We start from the raw sequence: 26,507 nt of genomic DNA on the forward strand, positions 1-26,507 counted from the left end.
GATTTTATATAAAGATATCCTAAATGGGAGTTTCTCTGGTTTGAGAAAAGAGGAAAATCCGACAAACTAAAACTTATTCCTAAAAAATAGCATTGAAGAAAGTATAATAGAAGTACTGAGCCCAATTGGAAAGCTTCCAGATTTGAGATTTATAAAATTGTTAACCAAGTAAACTTACCGAAGGCGACCGCTATTAGAAAAATAAGTGAAACCTTCTTTTGCTACAATTGCGAAGGCTAGAATTTTTTTAAGTTCAAATGGATATGATCTCGAGCCATTGACTATTACGGATCAAAACAATTGCTAAGCAGCAATTTGTATTCTCCACAACTGGAATTGGTAAAAATAACTTTTTTATTAAATATAAAATGAATAATCTCTTGTGCACCAAAATATTGGATGCATTTTACGACAGTTCTTTTTATTTTGAGCTCGCGACAATTGACGCAATTTTGTAATATTCCGAATTTATAAAAACAATTCGACTGAAAAATACTTCCCTCCATCAACACTCCATCTTCAATACTCCGTCGCGGTGACTACTCTGTCCCATCGGCAAATAATATAAGTATTTATCTCAATGGATTTTCTACAGCCTTTCCTCAAAACTGCCATGAGAGGTAAGAGTGAGCTTCTGAAAAGGGGGCCTATGATATTCTCATTGATTTGGATAACGCCTTCAAGTCATAGCTTCTAATTGAAATTTTTGGTTCACAATTGAGTCAATGCAGTCAGTGGATTAGATTTTATAAACGGATTCACTCCATATTAGTGATCGACTACATTTCAGAAGCTGTTTACACAAATATATTCAGCATTGAAAACTATTTGATAAAGTAGTTTTTAAATACTTCTATACGGTATGCTGCAGTCCTCGTGGCTAAATTGGTTTAGTATCACTGCTGATACTGGTGTTTGAACGGGTAGTGCTCCAAAGCTGTATATCATATACCTATATTGGTTTTATGATTATTTTTTTATGATTTTATGATTTTTTAATTAACAAATATAAATTTGTAGTTTTGATATTTATTTGTACCTGCTAAGTCAAAATGCAACAAAACTTTGAATAAAACAAGTAGGAAATAATGGCAGATGTAGAAAAATTGTACTTAATCTTAACATTAAATAATATTACCTTGTTCTCGCTGAACTTAAATAAATAATAAAACAATAATTGGCACGTTCACTTCTGTTAGGTGTTTGGTCGAGCTCCTTCTCTTACTTGTGGCGTACATTTTGATGTCGCTTTACTTATCTTTCGCTATTTACTTTGTTCGTTGACTATTACTACTATTAACCCACTATTTGCGTAACTATACTAACTCCAACTATCCACTTACTATTTCGTGTATCCTAGTAATACCAAAAATAAAGAAAAACACTTGAACACACAAATTTCTTAATTTAGTTCCGCCACAAAATAGTGTTGACTTTTCAGTACGTTTTTGGTAGGAATTGGTGTTTTCGAGTTATATCGAGGTACACCAAATTGTCTTCTTGGAGAATGGTTACATTACTTGTTTTGAGCGTAAGTGTCATGTGTTTACACTTGTGCTTAAGCACTTTAATTCGTCAGTTCCACAGCCACTCATCCACAAGTTTTAAGTGATTTTGTAGGACTTTTGATATCTCTGTTGGGCATTTGTTTCGCCACCTAATTGCGGAATCATGTGGAAATTAACACATTTCTATTAATGGGAATTCCCGATGTATGCAAGCAAAAGATAGAGCGTTCTGCAAAGAATGCATTCCTGAGGCATACCAGCCGATATTTGAGATGTTTCTGTCGTTAGCTCTTAGAGTGAATCGTCTGTTAGAGAGGTGCTCTCGAAGATCCCATGGAAGTGTAAACGTGGTAACTTGCTAATTTTGTATACTTATAAAATCTCTTCGTGCCGAATCTTATCAGATGCTTGGACACCATGCGAGCATTATTCTTTGTGTTGCAGGTCTTTGTAACCTGCAGAAAGTTGGCGTTTTGTCCTAGGAATAAGGGTACAAACATACTAGATCGTACCAACAAAAAAAGCTCATCGCACAACCCTGAGTTTGAAGTATTTGGTATTTTTTTAGCTGCATGGAAACTATCTACAGATATATCTATAACTATGATTTGACAGCAAAGAATGGTAAATTGTGTTGATATTTCTCCTCCGTAAAGTTTGGCAATCGTTTAACGTCACAACAATGCTTCCAAATTGTGCCTAAATATCGATTCGTCGTTGTGAAATTATTTACCAGATTATGATAAAAAAATCCATTCCAACAATATTTTTGTGCTTTGAAAGAAGAGTGCTCCGAAAGATCTATGCTCCGTTTAGACTGACAGATGGCATTTACCGCTTTAGGCACAATGCCGAACTGGAAGACATAGTTAAGAAAGAATCTATAAGAAGATTTATTAAGTCTCAACGAGTGGTGGCTTAGCGATCAACGAGAAAGGCACTAGATCTCCGCCCAATTGGTGTGAGAAAAAGGGGATGCCCGAGGAAAAGGTGGCTAGAAGATGTGGAAGCTGGTTTTAGGAAAATGCGCGTGCAATGTTCGAGGGAAGTGGCTGTAAATCGAGATCGTTGGCAAGAAGCTGTGAAGGACTGTGGCGCTAAGCAGAACAAGAATATTTTTGTTTATAACCATTTTCGGCCGCCACAGCCGAATGGATTAGTGCGTGACTACCATTTGGAATTCAGAGAGAACGTTGGTTCGAATCTCGGTGAAAGAGCAAAATGATAATAGCGGTCACTCCTCGGCAGGCAATGGCAAACCTCCGAGTGCATTTCTGCCATGAAAAGGCTCCTCATAAAAATATCTGCCGTTCGGAGTGGGCTTGAAACTGTAGGTCCCTCCATTTGTGGAACAACATCGCAACAACAGATGCACACCACAAATAGGAGGAGGAGCTCGGCCGAACACCCAAAAAAGGGCGCATGCGCCAATTATACATATATATATTACGGCGGGTCGAAAAATCGAAAACTTTAAAAATATCACCATTTTTGGCCTTTACATGAAAAAATCAGCTAAATGGCTATGTTTTTTCTTTATTTTTATTTATTTTTAATAATGTTTATTATTTATTTATAATAATATCTATTTTTTCTCTTAAGAAATTTATTTAAAAATTAATTTAAGTGAGCTATAGAAAAGAAACTAAAAAGTTCGACCCAAATTGGGGGACATCAGAATTCGTTTTAGAGGTATGGTTCCTTCGGCAAAGTTTCTTATTTTGATCCCTAGAATATGATTTTTACAGAGCAGTGGGCGATTTTTTGCCTCCCCGCAAATCGACCCGGCCTAATATTATAAATATATTACCATTTTAAGTTCTCCAGCTTTTATAACAACACCTTTTATTTTGGTGTATTTAAAAGGTACTTTCGACATTAATTTTTATATCCTCGGAATTTACGTATCTCGTAATCGAAGCATATTTCAAAGCAAATGATTCGGGTGCAAAAGCTCGCCCAGCCTACGGTCGGGGCCCAGCCGAATATCGAAACAAATGAAAATATTGTACTCGCAGCTATAATTGTGCACCATAATTTGCGCCCATCCGTGCGCCAGAGAGCGGCTGCCTTGGGACTTCATAATTTTTGCATGAAATATTGAGGAAGGATCTTAGACTTCATCCCTTCGAAATTCAAATCATGCAATCGTATACTCTAACGATTACAATTTTGCATAAAAATTTCTTCGCGAGTAATTTCGTGAGGAAAAGACTATGTGCGATGAATCCCATTTTTATTTAAATGCCAAAGGACCGAACCCACTCCTAAAACATGAACAGCCATGTCACAACCTCAAAGGTTTGGCGTGCACTGTTAGGCAGTGGAATAATTGAACCATATTTTTTTGAAAATCTTCGAGGGCAAGCAATTTCTGTGAACGATGTCTTTTATCTTAAAGAAAGTATCGCTCACGAGATTGAAGACAAACTTCTCCAGCGAGTAGCATGGAGTGAGGAGGCCAGATTCCAAGAGGGTACTATAATACACTAAACTCAAACCGCCTGCCAGTGGTGTTATCCTCTTGTGCTCTGACACCTACAAATTACTTAATAAAATATATATCTTATGACTTTCTGTTAAAGTGAGGGAATATATACTCAATCCCATCCGATGATTGTGCCAACTACTTGGCCATACCTCAAATGGTATAGAAATCAAGCAATTTTTGTTATGTTCTCATTACCCACACATCAACCAGATGAATGCATTCGCATTATGAATGCCAATATGCCATTCAGTGAGAACAAACATTTTAAATTAGGGAAGGATATCTTAGCCATTAAAACAAGAATCAGGAGCTGCATGATGGAAACTAGAAACATACACCGCACGCTAATTACATTGACCCCAGTTAATACCTCAACACTACACAAACTACAAGTACTACACAAAGTACTTTTACTCCGAAAACAATAACAAACGAAAACAACATAGCATTTATTTATTGAATGACAAACCAGGTAATACTCCAAGTAGAGCTCTTTCTTTAACAGACTCTTCACGTTCCACTATTACAAAAATATACCTTTATTTGAATAACAGGAATGACCAAAACAACAACAACATGAAAACGCTAACCAAAATAACTCTCCAGTTCACTGAGTCTGAACGACCAAAACCTTTCTTCTCGGCAACTGAACAAGCTGAATCAATAAACAATATAAACAATAAAAATAAGCAACTTATAACAATAAAATTAAACAATAATATTTGTTAACAATATGAACAAACAGAATAGTTCTGTTGAATTTTGATTCAGAAGCATAAACGACACACTGGGCTTTTCCGTTTTGCCAAGCGTTAGCAAGTGCTGAATAGATGAAGCAACTGGTATAAATAAACACATGTTGGTAGCGTTGGAAAAGAGCTGGCAAAAATTACATTTGTTTGTGAAAATAGAGAGTTATACCAGTTTATTGAGTTATACCAGTATTCGCTAGCGGCGAATCAAACTCGAAAACTTTATTGTCGCTTTCACGTGTAAATTTTTCATCAAGTGAGTAGAGCCCAGAGATAGTGAGTAGATAAGTAGCGGATGGAAGCGCATTCAAGGTTAAGAACTGTTATATTTACAATTCATCAGCGGTGATGCTTAATGTTAAGACGCCATATGCATTCCGGAGTTTACTGAATAATAATTGAAAAATATACAAAAAAAAAAAAAGTTTACATTGTATCGAATTTTGCCACGACTGGCTTTCCATTCGATTAACCCAATTTTTAAGATTTAACGGCGAAGATTTAACGGCAAAACTGAGTTTTGCATTGACATCCTTCTTCTTCTTAATTGGCGCGATAACCGATTACGCGATTGTGGCTGAGTTTAACAAAGCGCGCCAGTCGTTTCTTTCTCGTGCTAACCGGCACCAGTTGGACACACCAAGTGAAGCCAAGTCCTTCTCCACTTGATATTTCCAACGTAGAGGAGGCCTTCCTCTTCCTTTTTCTCTACTACCACCAGCTGGTACCGCATCGAATACTTTCAGAGCCGGAGCGTTTGTATCTATTTGACGAACGTTTGTATCCACATGACCCAGGCAATGTAGCCGCTGGATCTTTATTCGCTGCGCTATGTCTATGTCGTCGTAAAGCTCATATAGCTCATCGTTCCATCGCCTGCGATATTCGCCGTTGCCAACGTGCAAAGGTCCAAAAATCTTACGCAGAATCTTTCTCTCAAACACTCCAAGCGTCGCTTCATCGGATTTTGTCATCGTCCACGCTTCTGCGCCGTACGTTGGGATGGGTATGATGAGATCCTTGTAGAGTGTTAGTTTTTTTCGCTGAGAGAGGAGTTTACTACTCAATTGCCTCCTTAGTCCAAAGTAGCTCTTGAGAGGAAGATTTGAGTCTAAATAAATCATTACTATATAATATCCTCAGGGAAAAAACAAAAAGTTCCAAAGTTTAAGGCATAATGTATGTCAGAAGAGAAGTAGCGCGAAAGAACAAATTCTTTATCAACTAAATTATTAATTACTGTCAACTGTCCATTAAGCGCGTGCCTGTCTCCACTCATGAATGGTGACTCTCTGTTAGACCAGATCTGTGTCTGTATAAGTTATCCCACTTCCACAAGTTGTACAAGGCGTCGGTTGACAACATAGTACATCTAGTTTGAAATAATTTAAATGACAGTCATTTATGTGTCTTAGCTGATTCAACATGTCTCTAACGAGTATCTCTAACTCTACTCTCACAACAAATAATTTTTCTTATAGAATAGAATAGAATTATGGGCCCTATATTTGTAAGTGATAACTTAAGCTACAACATCAATGAATGTTTGAATCACATAAACCCTAAAGATATGCATCATTTACTCTTAGTTGTCAAACTCGATTTCTACTGTTTTGCTACTTTGTTTTGCTGTTCCTTCCGATGCCAGGTTATCGCTTAATTATCCATTATGCAATTTTGCCAACTCCAGTTTTTATTGTTATCGATTTTGTCTAAATTCTGATTGGATAACATTCCACTTAGAAAGAAAAAGAATTATATTATAATTTATCTTGGTATCCTAAGGATTTTAAAAGGCTTAAAAATCTTAAAAATAAGTTTAAATATACTAAAAATCATTTGTATTTCGTTAAATATAAACGAACGTTAAAGGATTTCAACTATTAACATAAATGTGTCTATGATACTTAAATTAATAACATGGAGTTGAATATTAAAGCAAATCCTAAAACCTTCTGGAAATACATAAAATCTAGAAAGAATTTTGCCACTGTTTCCACCGCCATCTTTTTAGATAGTAGTCAAGGGCGAAGCTGAAGTGAAGCGGGTTGCTGAGTTTTTTGAATCTAATTTTTTTGATGAAGAACTTGCTCTTCGTGCGACTTTTCTTCTGACATAGATTACGTCTTGAGCTTTGGAGCTCTTTGTCTTTCTACTAAGGGTATTAGTAGTGTTTTATTTAAACTGAACAGGCTTATTTCCAGAAAAATTATCATAAAAAACATCCATTATATATGCGAAATTCATATGGAACATTTTAATTTTCAAGAGTTTATTTATTTGATACTACATATATTTAGTAAGAAGATATTTTTATCAATTCCAGTTATTAAGAATTCATATTTATTTAGCTTTTTGCTTAACTGAATAGCCAGCTTATTCATAATTCCAAGCCAGTCCACTCAATTGGGGTTTTTCAGCATTTGGGAGAAATCATCAGAAGCTGCTGCTTAGCAATTGCTTTGATCCGTAACAGTCAATAGCGAGAGATCAAATCCACTTGAGCTCACAACATCTTTAGCCTTCGCCACAGTGGCAGCAGAGGGTACTCGTTCGCGGGTAAAGATCCAAATCCACGCTAAGGAAAATCAGAAATATAAGCGAATGTCAAAACACTGAATTTAATCAATTCTTGGAATTTAATTTTCCATTCTACTTACTGTTATGTGTGTTGCCACTAGCAGATTCGCAGGTGTAAACAACAGCGTAGCTAACGTAATCGGTGGACAAAACCCAAAAGTTGGTGGGAGTTACTTGACCAGAGTAGTAAATTGTGAACTTACTATTTGAAATTTGCGTGGCAGTAGCATTATAATCGCTGCTTTTGCCGGTACTGCAGAGCACAAAAAAAATGGAAAAGATAATATCAAAAGTTGAACTAATATCCGAAAGAGGACATGTTTTATGAAAAAGGTACATATCCGGTATATGCAGGTATATATTTCAATTGAATTACTTACGTTGGATCAACCAATGTATCCACGGTGTACATCACATTTTCACTTTTTTGCGTGTGTACTGCTCTCACACACTTGGAGTTACCCTCCAAAGCAGAAGGATACTTGGCATATTCGTAAAAGGTGCCCATATACTGTATCGCAAACAGAAAACATTAATTTAGTATTTGACAAATGTACGCAACTGTTCACTTTTACTTACTGCAGATAGGTTGAAGTTACTCTGTACTGCCGGACTTGGGCACGCCCCACTTGAGTTGATTTGTGCATTGGCGAGACCGAACAGGGCCAAGGCGATGATTGGAAGTATTGTCCTATATTGGTGCAAGTTACTAGCATTAGTTTAAATTTATAGATTTGTTTCTTAGGTTTCCCTTAAGGATTTTCTATTACTTACTTTTGCATGCCGTATACTTCGTGTAGTTTACTGGTTAAACTAATGTTTTGCTTGCACTGGTTGCACTTTTTATACCCTTAGTAACGTATTTATTCGAGTACTCGTACAGTGTTCAGTTATAGGCGGTCTGGTAGGTCAAAATATGCATTATTTTAATTCAGAAGTGAAATGGTACTGAATAATTGTAGAAAAAATAGATGAAATTAAAAAAAGAACCGGAATGAAAAAGTAATAACAATAAAAATGTTGAATACTAATTCTGTACATACCCATATATCTATTTTATTTTTTAGTCTTATTCCACTGTTTTTCTTCCTCCCTTTCTAATTTTGGTGCGATACACATAATGTACTTATTATTATTTGGATAATAATTTTCTAAAATATATTTAAAGTATTAGCCGGATAACTATCATTTTATTAGATAAAAACTTTAATATAATTAAGTTTCCGCAAGTGTTACACTGTGCAATGCTACCTAATCTATTTTATTCTTTACGAGTGCACGAAGTCATTTGTAAGATCACGATTTGTCGTGGTTTAATTTTGTTCGCCTAATTGTGAGATTTTTTGCACATCGTGTGTTGTAACGAAATAAAATTCAGGATAGTGCAGAAATTTGTAAATTGAAAAAGTTCTTTACTTGGTGAACAATTTTATAAATCTCAAATCTGGAGGTTGCTATACTGTCCTCACTGTTATTTTTCAGGAATAATTTTTAGTTTTTCGGATCCTCTTCTATCAAACCCATTTAGGATGGTAGATATCTGTACACTAAAATCCACAATCAATAGGCTGTGCTTCTTCTATCAAAAATACATCGTAGACTTCATGACCTAAAGCCCTAAGAGCTTGGTTTACTCGGTGGAAGGTTAAAGAGAAGTATACATATATTACATTGTTATACTTGTATATATATATATATTGTATATATATATAATTGGCGCGTACACTTCTGTTATGTGTTAGGCCGAGTTCCTCCTCCTATTTGTGGTGTGCGTCTTGATGTTGTTCCACAAATGGAGGGACCTACAGTTTCAAGCCGACTCCGAACGGCAGATATTTTTATGAGGAGCTTTTTCATGGCAGAAATACACTCGGAGGTTTGCCATTGCCTGCCGAAGGGCGACCGCTATTAGAAAAATGTTTTTATTAATTTTGCTTTCACCGAGATTCGAACCAACGACCTCTCTGTGAATTCCGAATGGTAATCACGCACCAACCCATTCGGCTACGGCGGGGGCAGTAAAATTGTACTACATATGAGAAAGGAAATTGTTAAATCCTTGAGCTAAGTGACATTTTGACATGACATGAATTGGCAAGAACTCAAATTGTTGTGCGTATTGATAAGTCTATAATGCATATAGAGGTGGAACGATAGTATATATTTGGACACTTTTCTGTATTTTTTGTAAATACAATTTTGTTGTGACTCTTACGCTCCAAACAAATTATGTAATCGTTCCCCAAGAAAACAAGTTTGTGTACCTTAGTATACCTTTGAACAAACGCTTTAGCTGGTAAATACACATTCCTGCCAAAAAGCTAGAAATAAATTTCAAAACTTAAAATTTGCATTGGTTAATTGACCAGAACTTTACACTGTTATAAAAGTTCTTCATAAAGCCAATATGGATATATGGTGGTCAGAGGCCATACCCGTTCAGGCAGGAGTATCAGCAAAGACACTAAACGAATTTAGCCACGGCGATTGCAACATAGCGTATAAAAGTATATGAAAACTCTTTTTCTTCTTCTGTATATTTTATTATAGGCTTTGCCTGTTTTTCTTTACACAACAATTAGGATGCATACATATTTATAAATTAAAGTTCACATATACATAGGGTTTTTCACTAAGAGCGCTTCAACTTTTGAACTTTTTTGAATAAAACACAAACGGTTTGACTTTTTTAACTAATTTTTTTTTATTATCGAGTTTGAACATATACATTTAAGTATGAAATTTGATTTCTTTTGCATGACCACCGCGTGCACATTTTACGAAGTCCAATCGTTGAACCCAATTTTCGACCACTCTTTTGCATAAATCGGCCGAAATTCCAGCAATTTCGCGTTCAATATTGGCTCTGAGCTCACAAATCGTCGCCGGCTTGTTACTGTAGACCAATGACTTCACATAACCCCAAAACGGGACGGCTTGTTAAATGGACCGTAAAATGGCCGTAATGCTCTTAAAGAAGCAGCAACAGAACGATTATTTTCATAAAAAATTTGCACGATTTGCAATCGTTGCTCAAGTGTGTAGCGTTCCATAATGAAATGTATGTATACTAATGAAGTTTACAAAGGACAAGCGAAAAATAAAAAATATTGCGTCGTTCGCCCTCCCTATCGGAAAAAAGTTGAAGCGCACCTATTGAATAACCCTATACATTGATACTTAAATACATTTTAATATTTAGGGATATTACACATAAATTGTTGTACATTCATGTTGTGCATACATTTGCATACATTTCATATCATTGTTGTGGTTGATTTTCTGCTGAAGTAGATATCCAACTTTCTGCCCATCATTTTGGTGGTCTTCCTGGTCGTCTTCTTCCTTCTGGTATCCCATCTCGAGCTATTTTTATCAACCGATTACTAGGGGCGCGTGTCACGTGTTCGTTCCATGCCCGTCTTCCGGCTCTTATGAATTTTACAATGTCGGTCACCTCTGTCTCCTCGTCTCTTAAATGGTATAGTCTAGTTTTCCCAGCTATGACCCTAAGGGCATGTACTATTTCAGTAGTCGCAGCAGTTGTTTCGTTTTCATGTTTTTTTGCACGACCTTCTGCTCCATAATTCAATATCGGCCTTACAATTGTTTTATAGATTCGTGTTTTATTTTCCATTTTCATGTACTTATTTTTCCACACGATTTCTCGCAGGCACCCTGATATCCGTGCACCGTTTGCGCATGTCACTCGCACCTCTGTTATTATATCTCCATTGCTAGATACATCTAGACCCAAATATTTAAATTGCATCACTTATTCTATTATATGGCGGTCAATCTCCAACTTGCATCTTTTAGATTTTTTTTGATATTACTGAAGATTTAGTTTTTTCAGTTAAAACTACCATATTGTATTTTTTGCAAGTTATAACAAAGCGATGCAAAAGCCAAAGATAACCTTCACTTCACAATCAGATACGAAAACAGCGTCGTCTGCGTAACATTTTATTGATATGTGTTCATTGTTTATTTTGTATCCAGCTAAGTGCCTTGCCTCTGAGATAATTTGAAAAGTTGTGGACTTAAGGAGTCACCTTGTCGTATTCCGGTAGCGCAATTTATACTTTCGGTATATTTACCATTTACCATTGTTTTTGTTGAGCACGTGGATTTGTCGAGGCGCCTTTCTTTCTTTTAATATTTGCAGCACCTCCTCAAGTTTGACGCGATCAAACGCTTTTTTAAGATCAGCAAAACACATAAAAGCAGGATTGTCGAATTCGATTGACTTTTCCATAATTTGTTGTAAAATAAATATGCAATCCGTTGTTGGCCTGTTTTGACGAAAGCCTTGCTGCTCCTCTTGTTCTTGTAGGTAGGTAAAGACGGAGTTGCGACAACAAAATCTTAGTGAAAAGCTTTTGAAGTGAGTTTAGCAGGGTAATACCGCGATAATTCTGTTTATCATCTTTCTTGCCTTTTTTAAAAATTGATATCGTAGCGCTTGATTTCCTCTTTTACGATATTTTTTCATATCTCAATAAAATGGTGAAGATATGTGCAATCTCTTGATGCAGATACTCTCCACCATATTTAAGCATTTCATTTTCAATACCGTCAGGGCCAGGAGCTTTTCTATTCTTGAGCACTTTTATTGCAAGTTCAACTTCCGTATTTACATCTTTAGATTCATAATCATAAAATGGAGCACTCGTTATCATTGTGGTGCCATTTTTGTATAATTCTTTAAAGTATGATTCCCATTTATTAATTTGTATTGGATGCGTTTTTATAATTTCATTCACTTCTATCTTTTGGTTTCTTAACATTTTCCATACCTTTCTTTGAGCACCATACATATAACTTTCCATGGACTTTGTGAGACTTGCCCAGAACGATTTTTCTATTTCTCTTATTCTTCTATTGGTTAAATTTCTTTGTTCAATGTAACGTTCTTGTGTCCTGTTTTTGCTGTTTTGTAGTCTGAAAATGCCTTCTTTTTATGTTTAGTTATCCGTTTTACTTCTTCGGTGAACCAGGGAGTTTTGTTCCCTTTAGCCTTAGCAATGCTTACTAGCCGTTTACCTAGAGCTTCTTCTGATGCTTTCAAAATGTTGGATTTAATTTTTTTCCATGCTGCATTCGGCTCATCATTTTCGTTTACGTAATTTTTAGTAACTTTTCGCGACAATCTGTTCGCTAATAAAATCTTAGTGCTTTCGTAATCAAGAGCTTCTAGGCTGTGCTTTTCTATTTTTTCATTCGTTTCTTTTTTTTAAATACATGTAGCCGATTCTTATCTTACATAATACCAATTGTGCGCACTACCGACATTGGTCGAATTGAGTGTTTGTACGTAAAATATATTTTGCGGTGTGAACTGTCTGTTTGTAATAATATAGTCGATTACTGACTGTTGTTCTTGCGAATTTTCAAAAGTATATTTGTATTTTTCGGCATGGTCAAAGAAAGTACTGTTGATTCTTAGATTATTATATGCGCAGAGGTTTGTTAGCATTTCACCGCTATCATTTATGACTCCTTCATTAAATCTCTGTTTTATACCGGTCAATGCTGTTCTGCAAAGCATTTCGTAGAACTCAAGACGTTTTTCTTTCAATTTCGTAATGTCAGGAGCATAAACAATAATCAGGTCAATGTAATTTTTAACATTTTTGAATCGTACATGCGGTAGATGCTCAGCCAAATAATTTTCAATACTGAATTATCAAAAGCCGTGTTGATGTATTTATGTAAACTGCTTCTGAAATGTAGTCGATTACTAATATTGAGTGAATCCGTTTATAAAATCTTATGCACTACTAAAATATGCGTGTTCGCTAAATTCTAGAATTTGATTGACTGCATTGACTCAATTGAGGACCACGAATTACAGTTAGAAGCAATGACATGAGGACATACATCGAGCTTCTTTTTGAATCCAAGCTTCTTCAAATGGTTTATAACGGTTTGATGACTCATGCCCAGCTCTTGGCCGATGCTACGGCTGCTACTATGCCGGTCTCTTTCGATCAATTCAGCGATTTTATAGCAATTTTCGACGACAGGCCTTCCGGAGCGTGGCGCATCTTCGATCACCTCTGCACCAGAACGAAAACGTTGAAACCATCGTTGTGCGGTGGAAACGGAAACTGTATCGGGTCCATAAACTGCACAAATTTTATTGGCAGCATGAGATGCATTTTTGCCTTTATCGTAGTAGTACTGTAAAATATGCCGTATTTTCTCTTTATTTTGCTCCATGTTTGCGACGCTATAACTCACGAACGACTAAAAGCAAACAACAATTAATCAAACACGTGTTAGCACGTGAAAAGAGCTTTCCAAAAAGCTCTAGCGTGAACCGATGCGACGAATACAACTAGAACTACGCGCTTGCAAAGACAAGCTTGCGGAAATACCGCAAGACTTTTTTGACAACCTTATATAATAAAATACATAATATAAAAATAAATAATAATAATATACAATAAAAAAAAATATTACGTAGTATTCACATAGATGGCAGCACACGATGCTAACACCAGCTTCCCTCAGGAACGCCCTCTGCCATCCTATCATGTCTATTAAGGTGAAGTAATATTATGGAAGTATGGAAATTTTTATATTTTTTCGTAATGGAATATAATGAAATGCTATTTTTATAAGAGCTAATAAAAACCGAAACCTTCTTAGGATGCAATAAGCCTAATCAAATTTTTGCGAAATAAATACAGTTGTTAATAATAAAATAAATACATATCCAAGATCTTTATTTTCTATTTTTGTAATTGTTTTTAATTGCAGAATTAAAGTAGAAAAATAATCATTTTAACAATAATAATAACTTAAACAATAAACAACTTATCACCCCTCCTGCAAGCTCGTCACTGAAAGCCAATTGACGCTACCAAGTACGTCAATAACATTAAATAACGTTATAAGGTACTTTAGAACGCCATACAATTGATTTAGGATAGAAATTTAACTTTCTTTCTAAAAAAATTTCAGTCCGCCTTATTGCATATATGGATTATATATGTACTCGTATTAATAACCATTTTTAAGTTTTTAACATGACCTTTGTGAAAGGTTATGTTCGGTAGCCCCTTCTTTCACGAAGGTTTGACACAAAGAGCTTTCACAAGTACACAAAATTAACAATTTGCCTCCATTAAACCTCCATTGTATCTTCGAAAGTACCTCTCGGACAGACGATTAACTCTATGGGTAAACGATTTTATTACAGAAGAATTTCAGATATCACCAGGCGTTCCTAGCTCAACGCTATATCATTTGTTTACATCTGATATTCTCGTAAGTAAGAGTTAAAGTGAATGAGCAAAAGTGTAAACGTGTGACACTTACGCTCGAAATAAATAATGTAACAACAACAAGGAAACAATATTGAAAACTCTAAATTTACATTGGTTAATTGACCAGAAGCAAAGTATTTTTATAAAAGCGCTTCATAAAACCAATATGGATATATGGTGGTCAGAGGCCATGACCATTCAGATACGAATATAAGCAGAGATACTAAACGAATTTAGCCACGAGGACTTCAACATAGCGTTTAAAAGTATATAAAAATTGCTTAACCAAATAGTTTTCAATACTCTGGCATGAGGGCAATATCCAGATCTAGCCACCTCACCAATCACATAATTTTTTATTCAACGAGAATATCATATACCCTCTTTTCATTAGCACACTCTTGCTTTCATGCTAATTTTAAGAAAAGCGTGTAAAAAAATATATAGCAAATATAATCCAGTCAAACTTCAATTCATCAAGATAGAACTCACTCACAGTCGAGGTGTTTTTATAAATTCAGAATTTTGCAAAATAGCGTCGACTGTCTAGTCCAGCAGTACTTTAAATGCAAAATTTATGTTGAAAATATTAGGGATAGTGTTATTTGATACTATAAGAAATATTATGCAATGCGTTCCAATTACTTTTATTTGGCATACACAATTTATTTAAGTTAACTGGCAGAGAGATTTTAAATTGAATACGCCACTTATTCACAATTTAAAGCTCGTTCCTTCAGTTAGGGGTTTTCAGCTTATGGGAGCAAATATTCGGAACTGCTGCTTAGCAATTGCTTTGATCCGTAACAACCAATTCACTCAAAGAAACGCCGTTTTCAGTCAAAACACTTTCAGCTTTCGAAATAACTTCGGCACAGGGTGCCCGTGTGCGGGTTAAGATCCAAACGATGGCTGTGGGAAAGACGTTAAATATATGTTTTTATTAAATCATATAATATTTATCAAATATGTGTATGTAATTTTCAATTCTACTTACTGCTATGTGAGTTGGCATCAGATGGCTGGCAGAAGTAAACAACACTGTAGTTATCGTAATCGGTAGACAAAACCCAGTAGTTGGAGGTGACATTAGAGGGAGTGCTTTGCGGGAAGGTAACCTTCAGCTTAGCATTCTCAACGACCACGGCAGAACCGGCAGTGGAACTGGGTTTGTTGGTACTGAAAGGAAAAAAAAAAAAATAAAAACGAAATCACAGTTGACATTCACACCCGGAAGAGAACATTTTTTATCTAAGAGGTACGAGCACATAAGGATTTTGTTTACATTACTTACATCGTGTTAATCCCGCTATTCACCACGTCCACTTCACCATCCTCCCTCAACGTTAATTGCCCTTGTATACACCTCCGATTAGCCTCAAAGTAAACGGGATACTTGGAATATTCGTACCAAATCCCCATATACTATACCGCATATTGAAATAAGAAATTTCTTAGTTTGATGCATTAACACAACCGCGCAATTTTACTTACAGCCGACACGTTGAAATTACTTTGTACTCGCACATTGGTTGGGCAGGCACCATCAAATTCGACTTGCGCATTAGCGAAACCGAAGAGGGCCAATGCGATGATTGCAAGAATTGTCCTACATTAGTGCAAGTTAATAGTTTAAATTTAAGTCTCCTTAAACATTTTCTATTACTTACTTCTGCATGCTGTCTACTTTGTGTAGTTTACTGGTTGAAACTAATGTTTTGCCTGCACTGACTACTCTTTTTATAGGCGTGGTAAGAATTTGTTTGCTTTGTGTGAGTAGTACAAATAAACTTTAAAATACTGCAATATCAGCAAGAATACGTTATTTGTATAGACAATGTTTTTTTTTTTTATTAATATCTGTTATTTTCTGCTGGCCACTTTGCTCATAATAGCTACACAGCGCAACTAAATGAAGAAAAATGCTTAATCTCATAAAATTTTCGAACAGGTTATGCAAAGTAAGAAGACACGTATTGTACAAAATATTTTTATCAACAGTTTGTTTTTATTTTATGCCACTTCAAAATTTATAGTTTTCATATATTAATTTGGATCTAAGCTATATTTTATGAGCATCCACTTAATAGCTTTTGTTTTATTTGGACGTTGTTTTTCCTATGGAGAAAATACTATTAATACTATATATTACATTTCATAAATATTTTTTCCTTCATTGATGGTGATGAATATAATAGTATAAGTACAAGTACAGTCAGTCAAACTGGCTTTGCACCCGACTATTTTCATTTTAACTGAATTAAAGTGAAGTGAAAAGGAAACAATATTTTCGTGGGCATTGAGATCTGAATCTATGCGCTTCTTTGCAAGTCTGAACACTTTTACAGTTCACTTCTATAGTTCCAAAGACATTTAAATTGATTGTAAATGCTTATCAATTAAATGGGTTTGGGCATACTCCACTCCATAATTGTGAGACAAATTTTTTCGTAAAATTAGTTAGGAATGCCTCTGCATTAGTCAATAACAGATTTGCTATATTATTGAAACTCTGTGTATACGAACTATAAAATTACTTGCGAATGCTTTGTGTTGTGTCCGTATATGGTTCTTTTGCTGTTATGCCAAATACAATTTTTTTCTCTTCGTTGATTTCTCGCTAGATATTATATACCTTTCGCTCTGAAAAGTCTACGCAAGAGAGGTATATCTTACGAAGTATTGTATGTGAATGCCCATAGTAGATATGTACCTATATGTGGAGGTATATAATAATATGTAGGTATATAAAAATTTGGAGGTATATAATATCTTTTTCTTTGAGTTTAAAAAAGTGTCAGAAATCAGTATCAACTTCTCGCCATGGGACGAATCGCTTTACGCTTGAATAAAATTGCGAGATCTGGAATATTCTAAGGGTTTTATGCTTCCGAAACAGTGCGAATGATGTCGGGCTTGTACAACAAGTCATCTTTTCGGAAGATACACAATAAGACCTAAATTTTTCTTTCTGGTTTTAATAAAACAGCGGAACATTCATTGTAGGGCCTCAACAATCATTCCTCCTTAACGCGAGGAGGATTTCACAGTTTCTGTTTTACAGTGGGGTAAGGTTTCAATGTATTGGCCAAAAACGGATAAATAATATTATTATATATGTATATGTATATACATATTTCATGCTTACATCTTTTTTTGGTTGCTATACAAATCGACATAATTCCTGTATGCTGAATACAGCGACTTTAGTAAAATTTAGTGAGACATTTCTTTTAGAACATTTTAACCCTTCTTCTGAATGGGTTTTCTTTTTTCTTGACCCTCGTTAACATAAGTTTTATAAAGTTAGCTAAAAAAGATACTTTGAGGTTTAAAATGTTCTGTAGAAATTTTAAGCAGAAAACTTTACTGGGTGGACCGAAGGTGAAAAACTTCTACGCACTAAGGTGAGTGTGCAATAAAGTTTAATAGGTAATACGAGTACGTGATAAGTATATAGTTAACTTATGGTAATATATGATATTTCCGAATTGAATTTGCGTAAATTTTAAACATTTTATTGGCCCTTATTCTGCCATTGCTAATTACTATATTGTTCACGCTAATGCTGAAATAGGTACCGGAAAATGGGAAATGTTCTGCAACATTGGTATTTAAGCGAGTTGCGTAAAATTTTCTTCCTGCCTGTAAGTATGCAGCATGTTTCGCTGTTTATTTATCTACTACCCCACAGCTGGTTGTTTATCTACTAAAGACCACACGAGCTATTAGGTTCAAAAAAATAAAGCCGCAAACGATCTCATCTGAACGGCCAGATAATATTCACTCTTTCCTCCATTCCTCCACAAATCAATTCTATCGTAAGATTGGACGATTTCTGCACAGCTAGCAGAGTCAGCGATTTGAATATATAATATTAGATTGGGGAGAAAGATATACAGATGGCTGTAGTGATCGATATCTCGTAAATCATCGATCGAACAATTTAAGGGCCCTGTAAAAAGGCATAGAAAATTTGAAAATTCTCTTCCAAGTATTCTGTAGGAGTTTTTCGGACAATAATTACCTTCGAAAATATTTTCAAGTTTGCTCCATATTGTCTGCTGAAAAATCGCAAAAGAACTAGATTTTTATCGACAGACTGTGATTCTAGGCCTTTCCAACAATATCTGCAACAGCGAAGCTATATTAACTTGGACTCATTTTAATCATTTTTGAAATTGTTTTGGCGTACATGTATGTATGCTTACATATATGTCCTACGACAAGGTAGGAGAGATACCAGTGACTTTTTTATTTGACCCTATATATAATAAGTATTTTGATTTTTACCAATTTCTGTTGTTCAGCTCAAATAATTTATTTACGTTAAATGTCAAAGAGATTTCTTTAAACTGAGTAAGCTACTCATTCATAATTTCAGGCCATTTCTTCATTCATTCAGCAGACTTCCGGAACTGCTGCTGGGCAATTGCTTTGATCCGTAACCACCAATTCACTCAAAGAAACGCCGTTTTTAGTCAAAACACTTTTAGCTTTCGAAATAATTTCAGCAGAGGGTGCCCGTGTGCGGGTTAAGATCCAAACGATGGCTGTGGGAAAGACGTTAAATATATGTTTTTATTAAATCATATAATATTTATCAAATATGTATATGTAATTTTCAATTCTACTTACTGCTATGTGAGTTGGCGTCAGCTGGCTGGCAAGAGTAAACAACGCTGTAGTTAACGTAGTCGGTAGACAAAACCCAATAGTTGGTGGTGGCATTGATTGCAGGGGTAACGGGGAAGGTAACCTTCAACTTAGCATTCTCAACTTCCACGGCATAACCGACAATATCGGTGGACTTATTCGTACTGCAGTGTAAAAAAAGTTGAAGTAGATTTCAGAAGTGGAATTAAGGGACTCCGAAGCCGACATTTATATAAATATATATTTTTATGCATATATATATATCGCACCCTAAATACAAAAGGGTCACAACTCAAAATGTTCCTTCTGCTCAAATATGAACGAGACGTTATCAATAAAACGGTCCGCGGATGACAAATGGCAAAAATAATTTTTTTGTTTTTTGGTAGGACTGTTATAAGCTTACATGGCAAATTTCAGCGTGATATGTCATATAGTTTGTTTTCTGTGCTACTGTAAACAAGTCAAGCTCGGTTGTGGAAAATTTTGAGTTGTGATCCTTTTGTATTTAGGGTGCGATATGTCTGAAGTATTACTTACGTTACATCAACCATGTCATTCACCACGCCCACTTCACCGTTGTCCTTCAATGTATACACTGCTTGTACACACTTACCATTAGCCTCAAAGTAAACAGGATATTTGGCATACTCGTACCAGGTGCCCAAATACTGAAAATATTATTTTCTTAGTTTACTACTTTGAAACAGCCGAGCACTTTTACTTACAGGTTCCACTTTGAAATTACTCTGCACTTGCACATTGCATGGACAGGCACCACTAAATGTTACTTGTGCATTAGCGAGACCGAAGAGGGCCAATGTGATGATTGCAAGAATTGTCCTATATTGAGCCAAATTAGTAATTTAAATTTATAGATTCATGTTGAGGTGCTCCTTTAGAATTTTCTATCACTTACTTTTGCATGCTGCCTACTTTGTGTGTTTGCTGTTTGAAACTAATAGTTAGCGTACACTGACTCTACTCTTTTTATAGTAAATCTGATTTCTTTGATATTCGTAGCTACGGTTGCTCAGGCGCATGCTTGGAAAGCACAGTGTGCAATAGTGCACAGTAATAGGCCAAAATCAAGGCACATTAAAAACGTTCTCGGTCATTGTTTCAGAATACTCACTGAAGTATCAATTTTTATGTTATATTTTTGTATATTATTTGTAGGCTCAACAACTCGCTGAGTTCTTGCTAATCTGTTTTGTGCTAATCCATGGAACAAATTTGGTAATGTCAACCGGTGTTAACTTCAAGACATCGAATTGTGTGGCAATGTGTTTTGAACTGTGTTCTGATGTACTAATGAAATTTGCTAACTTTCCCTATTGCCGAATGGAGTTTTTTTATATGGAGAAAATTATAAGAAAAATTATAAGAAATCAATGAAGTTGTTCAGTAACTTCAAGCCTATGCTTTCTTATACTAAAAGTAACTATGCTATAAAACTGCATACCAAAAATCTTTCTATAAATTTTAGAAAATTTATAGAATATTAAAAAACGTGGAGTTGGGAAGAAAAGTTTGTGGCATTTATCCAGTTTTTGCACAACATTTTATAATTGGGTTTATATGGTTTTCGTTAGACAATGAGCTATATTTTTATACAAGAATTATGAATAGTAAGTAAAAGAGAAAATAGTTAAAATTTGTGCATCATTTTGCAGCAGGGTACCACTTTTTTGTTTTTTAAATTTTCGCACATATTTAAAGCTAGACTCAGTTAAAAGGACACTTCTTTAGTTAGGAGATACAAATATCTATATTGGAGTCTCTCGAGAAAATTTGTGAGATTCAAATATCGTTTTCCTATCAAGCTTACGAAAGTTATGATTCTCGTTTAGACATATATCCTTCAGAATGAGCAAGACGGAATGAGCAATTCATCATAAACATTTAAAATCTACGAAAAAACTAGCCGTTTTTAGATTAGATCGAAATTCGCTTTGAAAACTAATTAAAACCAGGTTTTAGAGACCGCATGGTCCAAGTAAAGATATGAAGCACTGTGAGTGAAATTTAGCAGAACAAAAACAACTCAAATAAAAAATTTTGGTTTTATGACATTTTCGTATTTTCGGTTACAGATTGTTTAATTATAAACTTTGCTTTTCAAAAAATTAGTCAGAGGATGAACATAAAATATCTGCATGACCCAGAAGATTTATTAAGGCGGATTTCCTACACTGTTTAATATATATGTACATAGTCCGTTTGGAATAAAGTCCTTTACTATAGTGCTCATGTCTTCAAAATTAATTAAGTTGTGCTAGTATCAATGACGAACGGTGAATTTAATGCGACTGTGCAATAAAGTACGAAAGCTACCATTTACACAGATCACGTAGATGGTACAAACAATTTATTAACAATAAAAATAAAATAATAAAAAAATACAAAAAAGGTTTATTTGAAATTCGTAGAGTCTTACTCAAAAGTTAAATATAACCAGTATTTTTAAACATTTTTCTTCCTTAATACGTAATACAAAAACCTAATAACGTTTATCTGTTCATAAAGCTGCATAAAAATGCCTTGCCATGTGTGAGGCTTTCTACTCTAACAAAAAATTAAAATAAAATAAACGGAACATATAAGATAAGATAAGAGTTTATTAAGTAGAAAAACGTTACAATATTTATGTTATCGCACAATTTACAGAATATGATATAAATCTTAATTCTATATCATTATATTTATATATTTATCACAGGTTTGGTTTTTAAACGATTTTTTCTTTTTTTCGAAGGAAGAAACTACTATGAAAAACCTCCGCTTTCCATCTTACAAGCTAGGGTTAATCTATACGCATTTAAGTACCACGGCCTAATTGAACATTAAGAAAGTTCAGTTATTAGCAGATTGTCCGAAAAACTGGAACGAATTTTGAATTTTTTAGTCAAATTTTGTATTTGATCTGACAAAATCTTAGTTTTTGATGTGAAGCTTTCTGGTGGAGAAATGCCATGGGAGTCGTAGCATCATTTTGAGTACCTTATTTTGGCAGATTTGCAGTTTCTTAACATGTGACTTTGCGATATTACTTCAGGCTAGACAGGCATATAATATTATTGGCTGAAATATAGACTTATAAATTATTAGTTTATTTTCATCACTTAAGCCTGAGCGTCTATTTAATACGGGATATAAAATTTTAAACGCCAAATTTACTTTCTCCTGTATGTACTTTACATGATCGCTTTTTACTTTTACTTTTACTGATACTTTTTTATCAAAAATCACATATGTTGCTAGTGAATAGATATTATTTTCTGCCTAAATCGGCAATGAGATCTTACTTTTGTTAATTTATCGCCTTCACCAAAACTCTTTCCAAACAAACATCTTTACTCAATGAGTATTCTATTGGAATCCGTACTACAATTTGCATTTTTTTTAAAAACAGTTGTTTGAAACCTCGATTTATGGCAGTAGTCTGCTTTACAGGCTTCAAAAAATCGATTTTTTTGTTTTGTTTTAAATCTCTTCCAAAACTATCCAAGAATATGTCTTTAAAATTCCAGAGGCCAATTCGACATATTTTCGAAGCTAGAGCAGTTTTGGTGGCCGAGCGTCGAGCAGGTGCGAATGCTCAGGCAGAACTTTAAAGCGCGTTTTCTCGAGTTTTCATTTTCACAAGTGTTAGAAAACGGTGCCGGCGATAGCAAAAAGAATATATGTCCGATCGAAAAAAACCAAAGTGATCTAGCTTCAGTATTAAATTATCTTCTATTTGAACTAAAAAAGTTGGAAAAAAGTATTATTTAAACTACTTGTTTTGCAACTTAAAGTCAATTTTTTTCTTAAAAAAGTGATTTTTTTTTTCAAACTTCGAAAAAATTTGGAATTTTATAACTTCTTCGGTATTTTTTTAGTTCATAAAGAAAAGAAACTTATAAAAATTAAAAAAAAATTTGGTTCGACTGTTTCAGATGCATCGCACGACCTCCATCACCGGCACCGATTTACAAGTGCAGACTCCAGGCGCTCCAGAAAAATACTTACAACTTTAAAAAATTTCAATATTTTTTAAAAATAAATATTGTTTTTTAAATCTTAAATATAGTACACTATCGTCTAAAAATTCTGTTTACCGCAATCATTTCCTTCCCTTTCAAAAAAAATTGCTAAAAAAACGCTTTTTTTCGGCTTCTAAAGCAGACTACTGCCTTAAGTGCATGTACTATTTGCATGCTATTTAATACATTTAGAAAATATTTCATCTAATGAACATTTTTCAAATAAGTTTTATTTTCTTTTTTCTAATTATATATATGTAAATCTTGTTACAGTCTTTCTAATAATTAAAATTTTTCTGTTTTTAATATTTGATATGTAACTGAGTGCATTTTAGTAAATACAACTTTTTTTTAAGTTTTTTCATGCACATAATTTGGCATTTTACTTTTAATTCTTATCGAATTTTTTAAATGATTTTTCAAACTGTGTTAAAAATCTGCGTAAACATATTTGTCATTAGTTCGTACTCAACTTTAATACAATTCACTTTACTAAAGTGTTATACTGTGTAAAAGAACCTTATCAATTTGATTACATGCGAGTACTTGAAAGCATTTGTTATATAACGATTTGTCTTGGGTTAATTGCGTTTGCTTTTTGCAATTCATGTCTTGTGACGGAGTACAAAAAATTTACATTACCAGAAATCTGCGGAAAATTGTCAACATTGTAATATTTCTTATTTGCTGAAAAATATTTTGTCGACAAATAAAGCATAAATTAATTATAACATATTAACATTTTACACAATTAATTTTGGTTTTAAATTAAGTACGAGTACATATTTCGTTTTACAAGATTTTGTATTGCACGGCCGTTTTCGGGCTTAAAATTTTAGCATTCAGTAATGCAAAAATATTATATATATTTCAATACGAGTGTTTTTAATTTCCTATTAATCCATTCCATTAAATAAACCCCAACTTAATGCATTTCCTCTTTTATTTCTTGCTATTTTACAGAAGATGCCTTGGCCGAACTCGAAGCGTCCGACTCCTCTCCCACAACGAAACCAAGCATTGAACCCACAGTGCGAATAAAGTGTTTGAGCGGTTCCATGTTGATAACCATCAAAGATGCGCCGTTAAATCATGAGACTGGCCTCTTTAGTGGCATGATTTATCCAAAGGGACTGTCGAAAAATTCGACTTGTCTCACAGAGTACAGGTGAGTTTCTGTGTAAATGGAGAGTCTTTTTGTTTGGGTTTATTTTAAATAGTACCAGAGAAAAGTTCTTCTTTCTTTTGACAAAATAAAATTCTTTTCCTTGCAGGGACCATGAAGGCCCATTGCGTTATAAGCTGCCGTTACGTAGTTGTAATACAATGCCACAAGAAACGGTGAGTGGAAAGGCAGAAATAATGTTAAGATAATGTAAACAGGTGACTTGAGCAAGAATAATTTCACAGTTTTTTGAGAAAACTATTTTGTTTTTAATTTTCGGGAATTGTTCGAAAGACATTTAATTATTTAGAATGAAATGAGCTATAAAACTGCATACCGGAAAAATTTAAAAATTCTGAGTTAAAATTTCGATTTTTTTTTTTAAGTTTGATGTTTGTTTTGCTTTAGTATGAGCTACAATACATTTTTATACAAAATTAACGAAAATTGGTCTGAAAAACTTGGCGCTATTTTACTAAAGTATTATAAAGGCCAGTTCTGGTCCACGTGAGGTTGCCGCTTATCAACGAAGTGAATTTAACCTTAGCAATTAATATGCCAACAAAAAATTAATATTTATTGGACAGTATAGTGGATTTTTACACAATACTCTAAATTTGTTTACCTATTTCTCTCTTTCATAAAACCCATAATAAATACTCCCATGGAATCATTGAACTTTTGTAAGTCACTGAAAGTGCCTAAACGAATATTAAAAAAAATTATATAATTCTCTCCCCCAAATTTTATCTAATCTTGTACGAGTGTTGATAAAACATTAAATTATTGTCGATTTCATATTTTTATCATAAAACAGCAATTTCCTGCTGCTGCTAATGTAAATAAATGGAGGCTTGTTTGTTGCGGGGTCATTATTGCATATACAAGCATGTTGCTGGTTTTGCATGAATTGCAAATTAAAACAATTAATGATAGCAAAGACCAATTAAAAAGTTATTTGTTTTTTGTCTGTTTATTCTTTTATTTCAAATTTGCTTCCAACTGCTGATAAGGCGCTCAATAGGATAGACACTCAAATGCTTACTCACTACACTCGCACTTAATACCACTCGAAACAGAGTAGTTGAATGAACAACCCAAAGAGACACTCTACCTAACTCATCATTTAGCTGTGTGAATGGAAGTGCAAAGTGTCTTCCTCCCCTCAGTTTACATTTCAAAAAGTTGCTTTGCCATAAACGAATTTAAATTAACTTTTAATAAAAATTATTTATCACTGTTCAGTGCAATTAAAGTTTACTTTTGTTTTTTGATTTTTTTGCTTATAGGAGACTTTTGTTAGTCATAGTTCCATTACAAACATAAGTATAGCAAGGTATGGGGGTTTGGATATATGCACGTATGTAAAGGGTGTTTTTTTTAGAGGTCAGGTTTTCAAGATGAAATAAAACGTATATAATTTAATGTTATGGCCAAGAATTTAGCTTTATTATAAAGATAAGGGTTTGCCATTATGTTTTAAAAATGATTTCGGGCAAGTGGCCGCCGCGGCTGGCTCGAATAAATTCCAGCCGAGAGGCCCAATTTTCGACCACTTTTTGCAGCAATTGGGGCCGTATGTCAGCAATAACGCGCCGAATATTCTCTTCCAAGACGTCAATCGTCTCAGGCTTATCAGCGTAGACAAGCGACTTCACATAGCCCCACAAGAAATAGTCCAGCGGTGTTATATCGCACGATCTTGAAGGCCTTGCCACAGGTCCACGGCGCGAGATAATGCGCTCACCAAAAGTTTCCTTCAATAAATCGATTGTTGCGTTGGCTGTATGGCATGTAGCGCCGTCTTGTTGGAACCAAAGGTCGTCCACATCAACATCGTCCAATTCAGGCACGAAAAAGTCATTAATCATGGCTCTATAGCGCTCTCCATTGACTGTAACATTATGGCCGGCTTCATTTTTAAAGAAATATGCCCATAGAGCACACCAAACAGTGACTTTTTGAGGATGTAACGGCGTCTCAGCAATGGCTTGTGGATTATGTTCACTCCAAATGCGACAATTTTGCTTATTGACATACCCATTCAACC

General features: G+C 34.6%; 3 protein-coding genes across 6 annotated transcripts in view; 1 reads left to right on the top strand and 2 right to left on the bottom strand.

Moving 5' to 3' along the window:
- The window catches only part of LOC129243527 (uncharacterized), a 178,483-nt gene that overhangs the window by 112,359 nt on the left and 39,617 nt on the right, over positions 1–26,507 (top strand). For all 4 annotated transcript variants that reach the window (XM_054880601.1, XM_054880604.1, XM_054880602.1 and 1 more), the window contains 2 exons: positions 24,256–24,460; positions 24,567–24,633. In XM_054880601.1, coding sequence (XP_054736576.1) covers positions 24,256–24,460; positions 24,567–24,633 — 272 coding nt within the window. The remainder of the gene's footprint in view (positions 1–24,255; positions 24,461–24,566; positions 24,634–26,507) is intronic.
- Positions 15,240–16,335, bottom strand: LOC129243531 (apolipoprotein D-like). The gene is made up of 5 exons (XM_054880607.1): positions 16,279–16,335; positions 16,103–16,217; positions 15,903–16,033; positions 15,606–15,787; positions 15,240–15,520 (listed from the first exon to the last, which is right to left on the bottom strand). Exons 1-5 carry the CDS (start codon positions 16,284–16,286, stop codon positions 15,393–15,395), a joined length of 564 nt encoding a protein of 187 aa, XP_054736582.1. The 5' UTR covers positions 16,287–16,335; the 3' UTR covers positions 15,240–15,392.
- On the bottom strand, positions 18,920–20,210 carry LOC129243529 (apolipoprotein D-like). The gene is made up of 5 exons (XM_054880605.1): positions 20,184–20,210; positions 19,993–20,107; positions 19,805–19,935; positions 19,247–19,428; positions 18,920–19,161 (listed from the first exon to the last, which is right to left on the bottom strand). Exons 1-5 carry the CDS (start codon positions 20,189–20,191, stop codon positions 19,010–19,012), a joined length of 588 nt encoding a protein of 195 aa, XP_054736580.1. The 5' UTR covers positions 20,192–20,210; the 3' UTR covers positions 18,920–19,009.

Source organism: Anastrepha obliqua, chromosome 4 (genome assembly GCF_027943255.1).
Source record: "Anastrepha obliqua isolate idAnaObli1 chromosome 4, idAnaObli1_1.0, whole genome shotgun sequence".
Classification (NCBI taxonomy): domain Eukaryota; kingdom Metazoa; phylum Arthropoda; class Insecta; order Diptera; family Tephritidae; genus Anastrepha; species Anastrepha obliqua.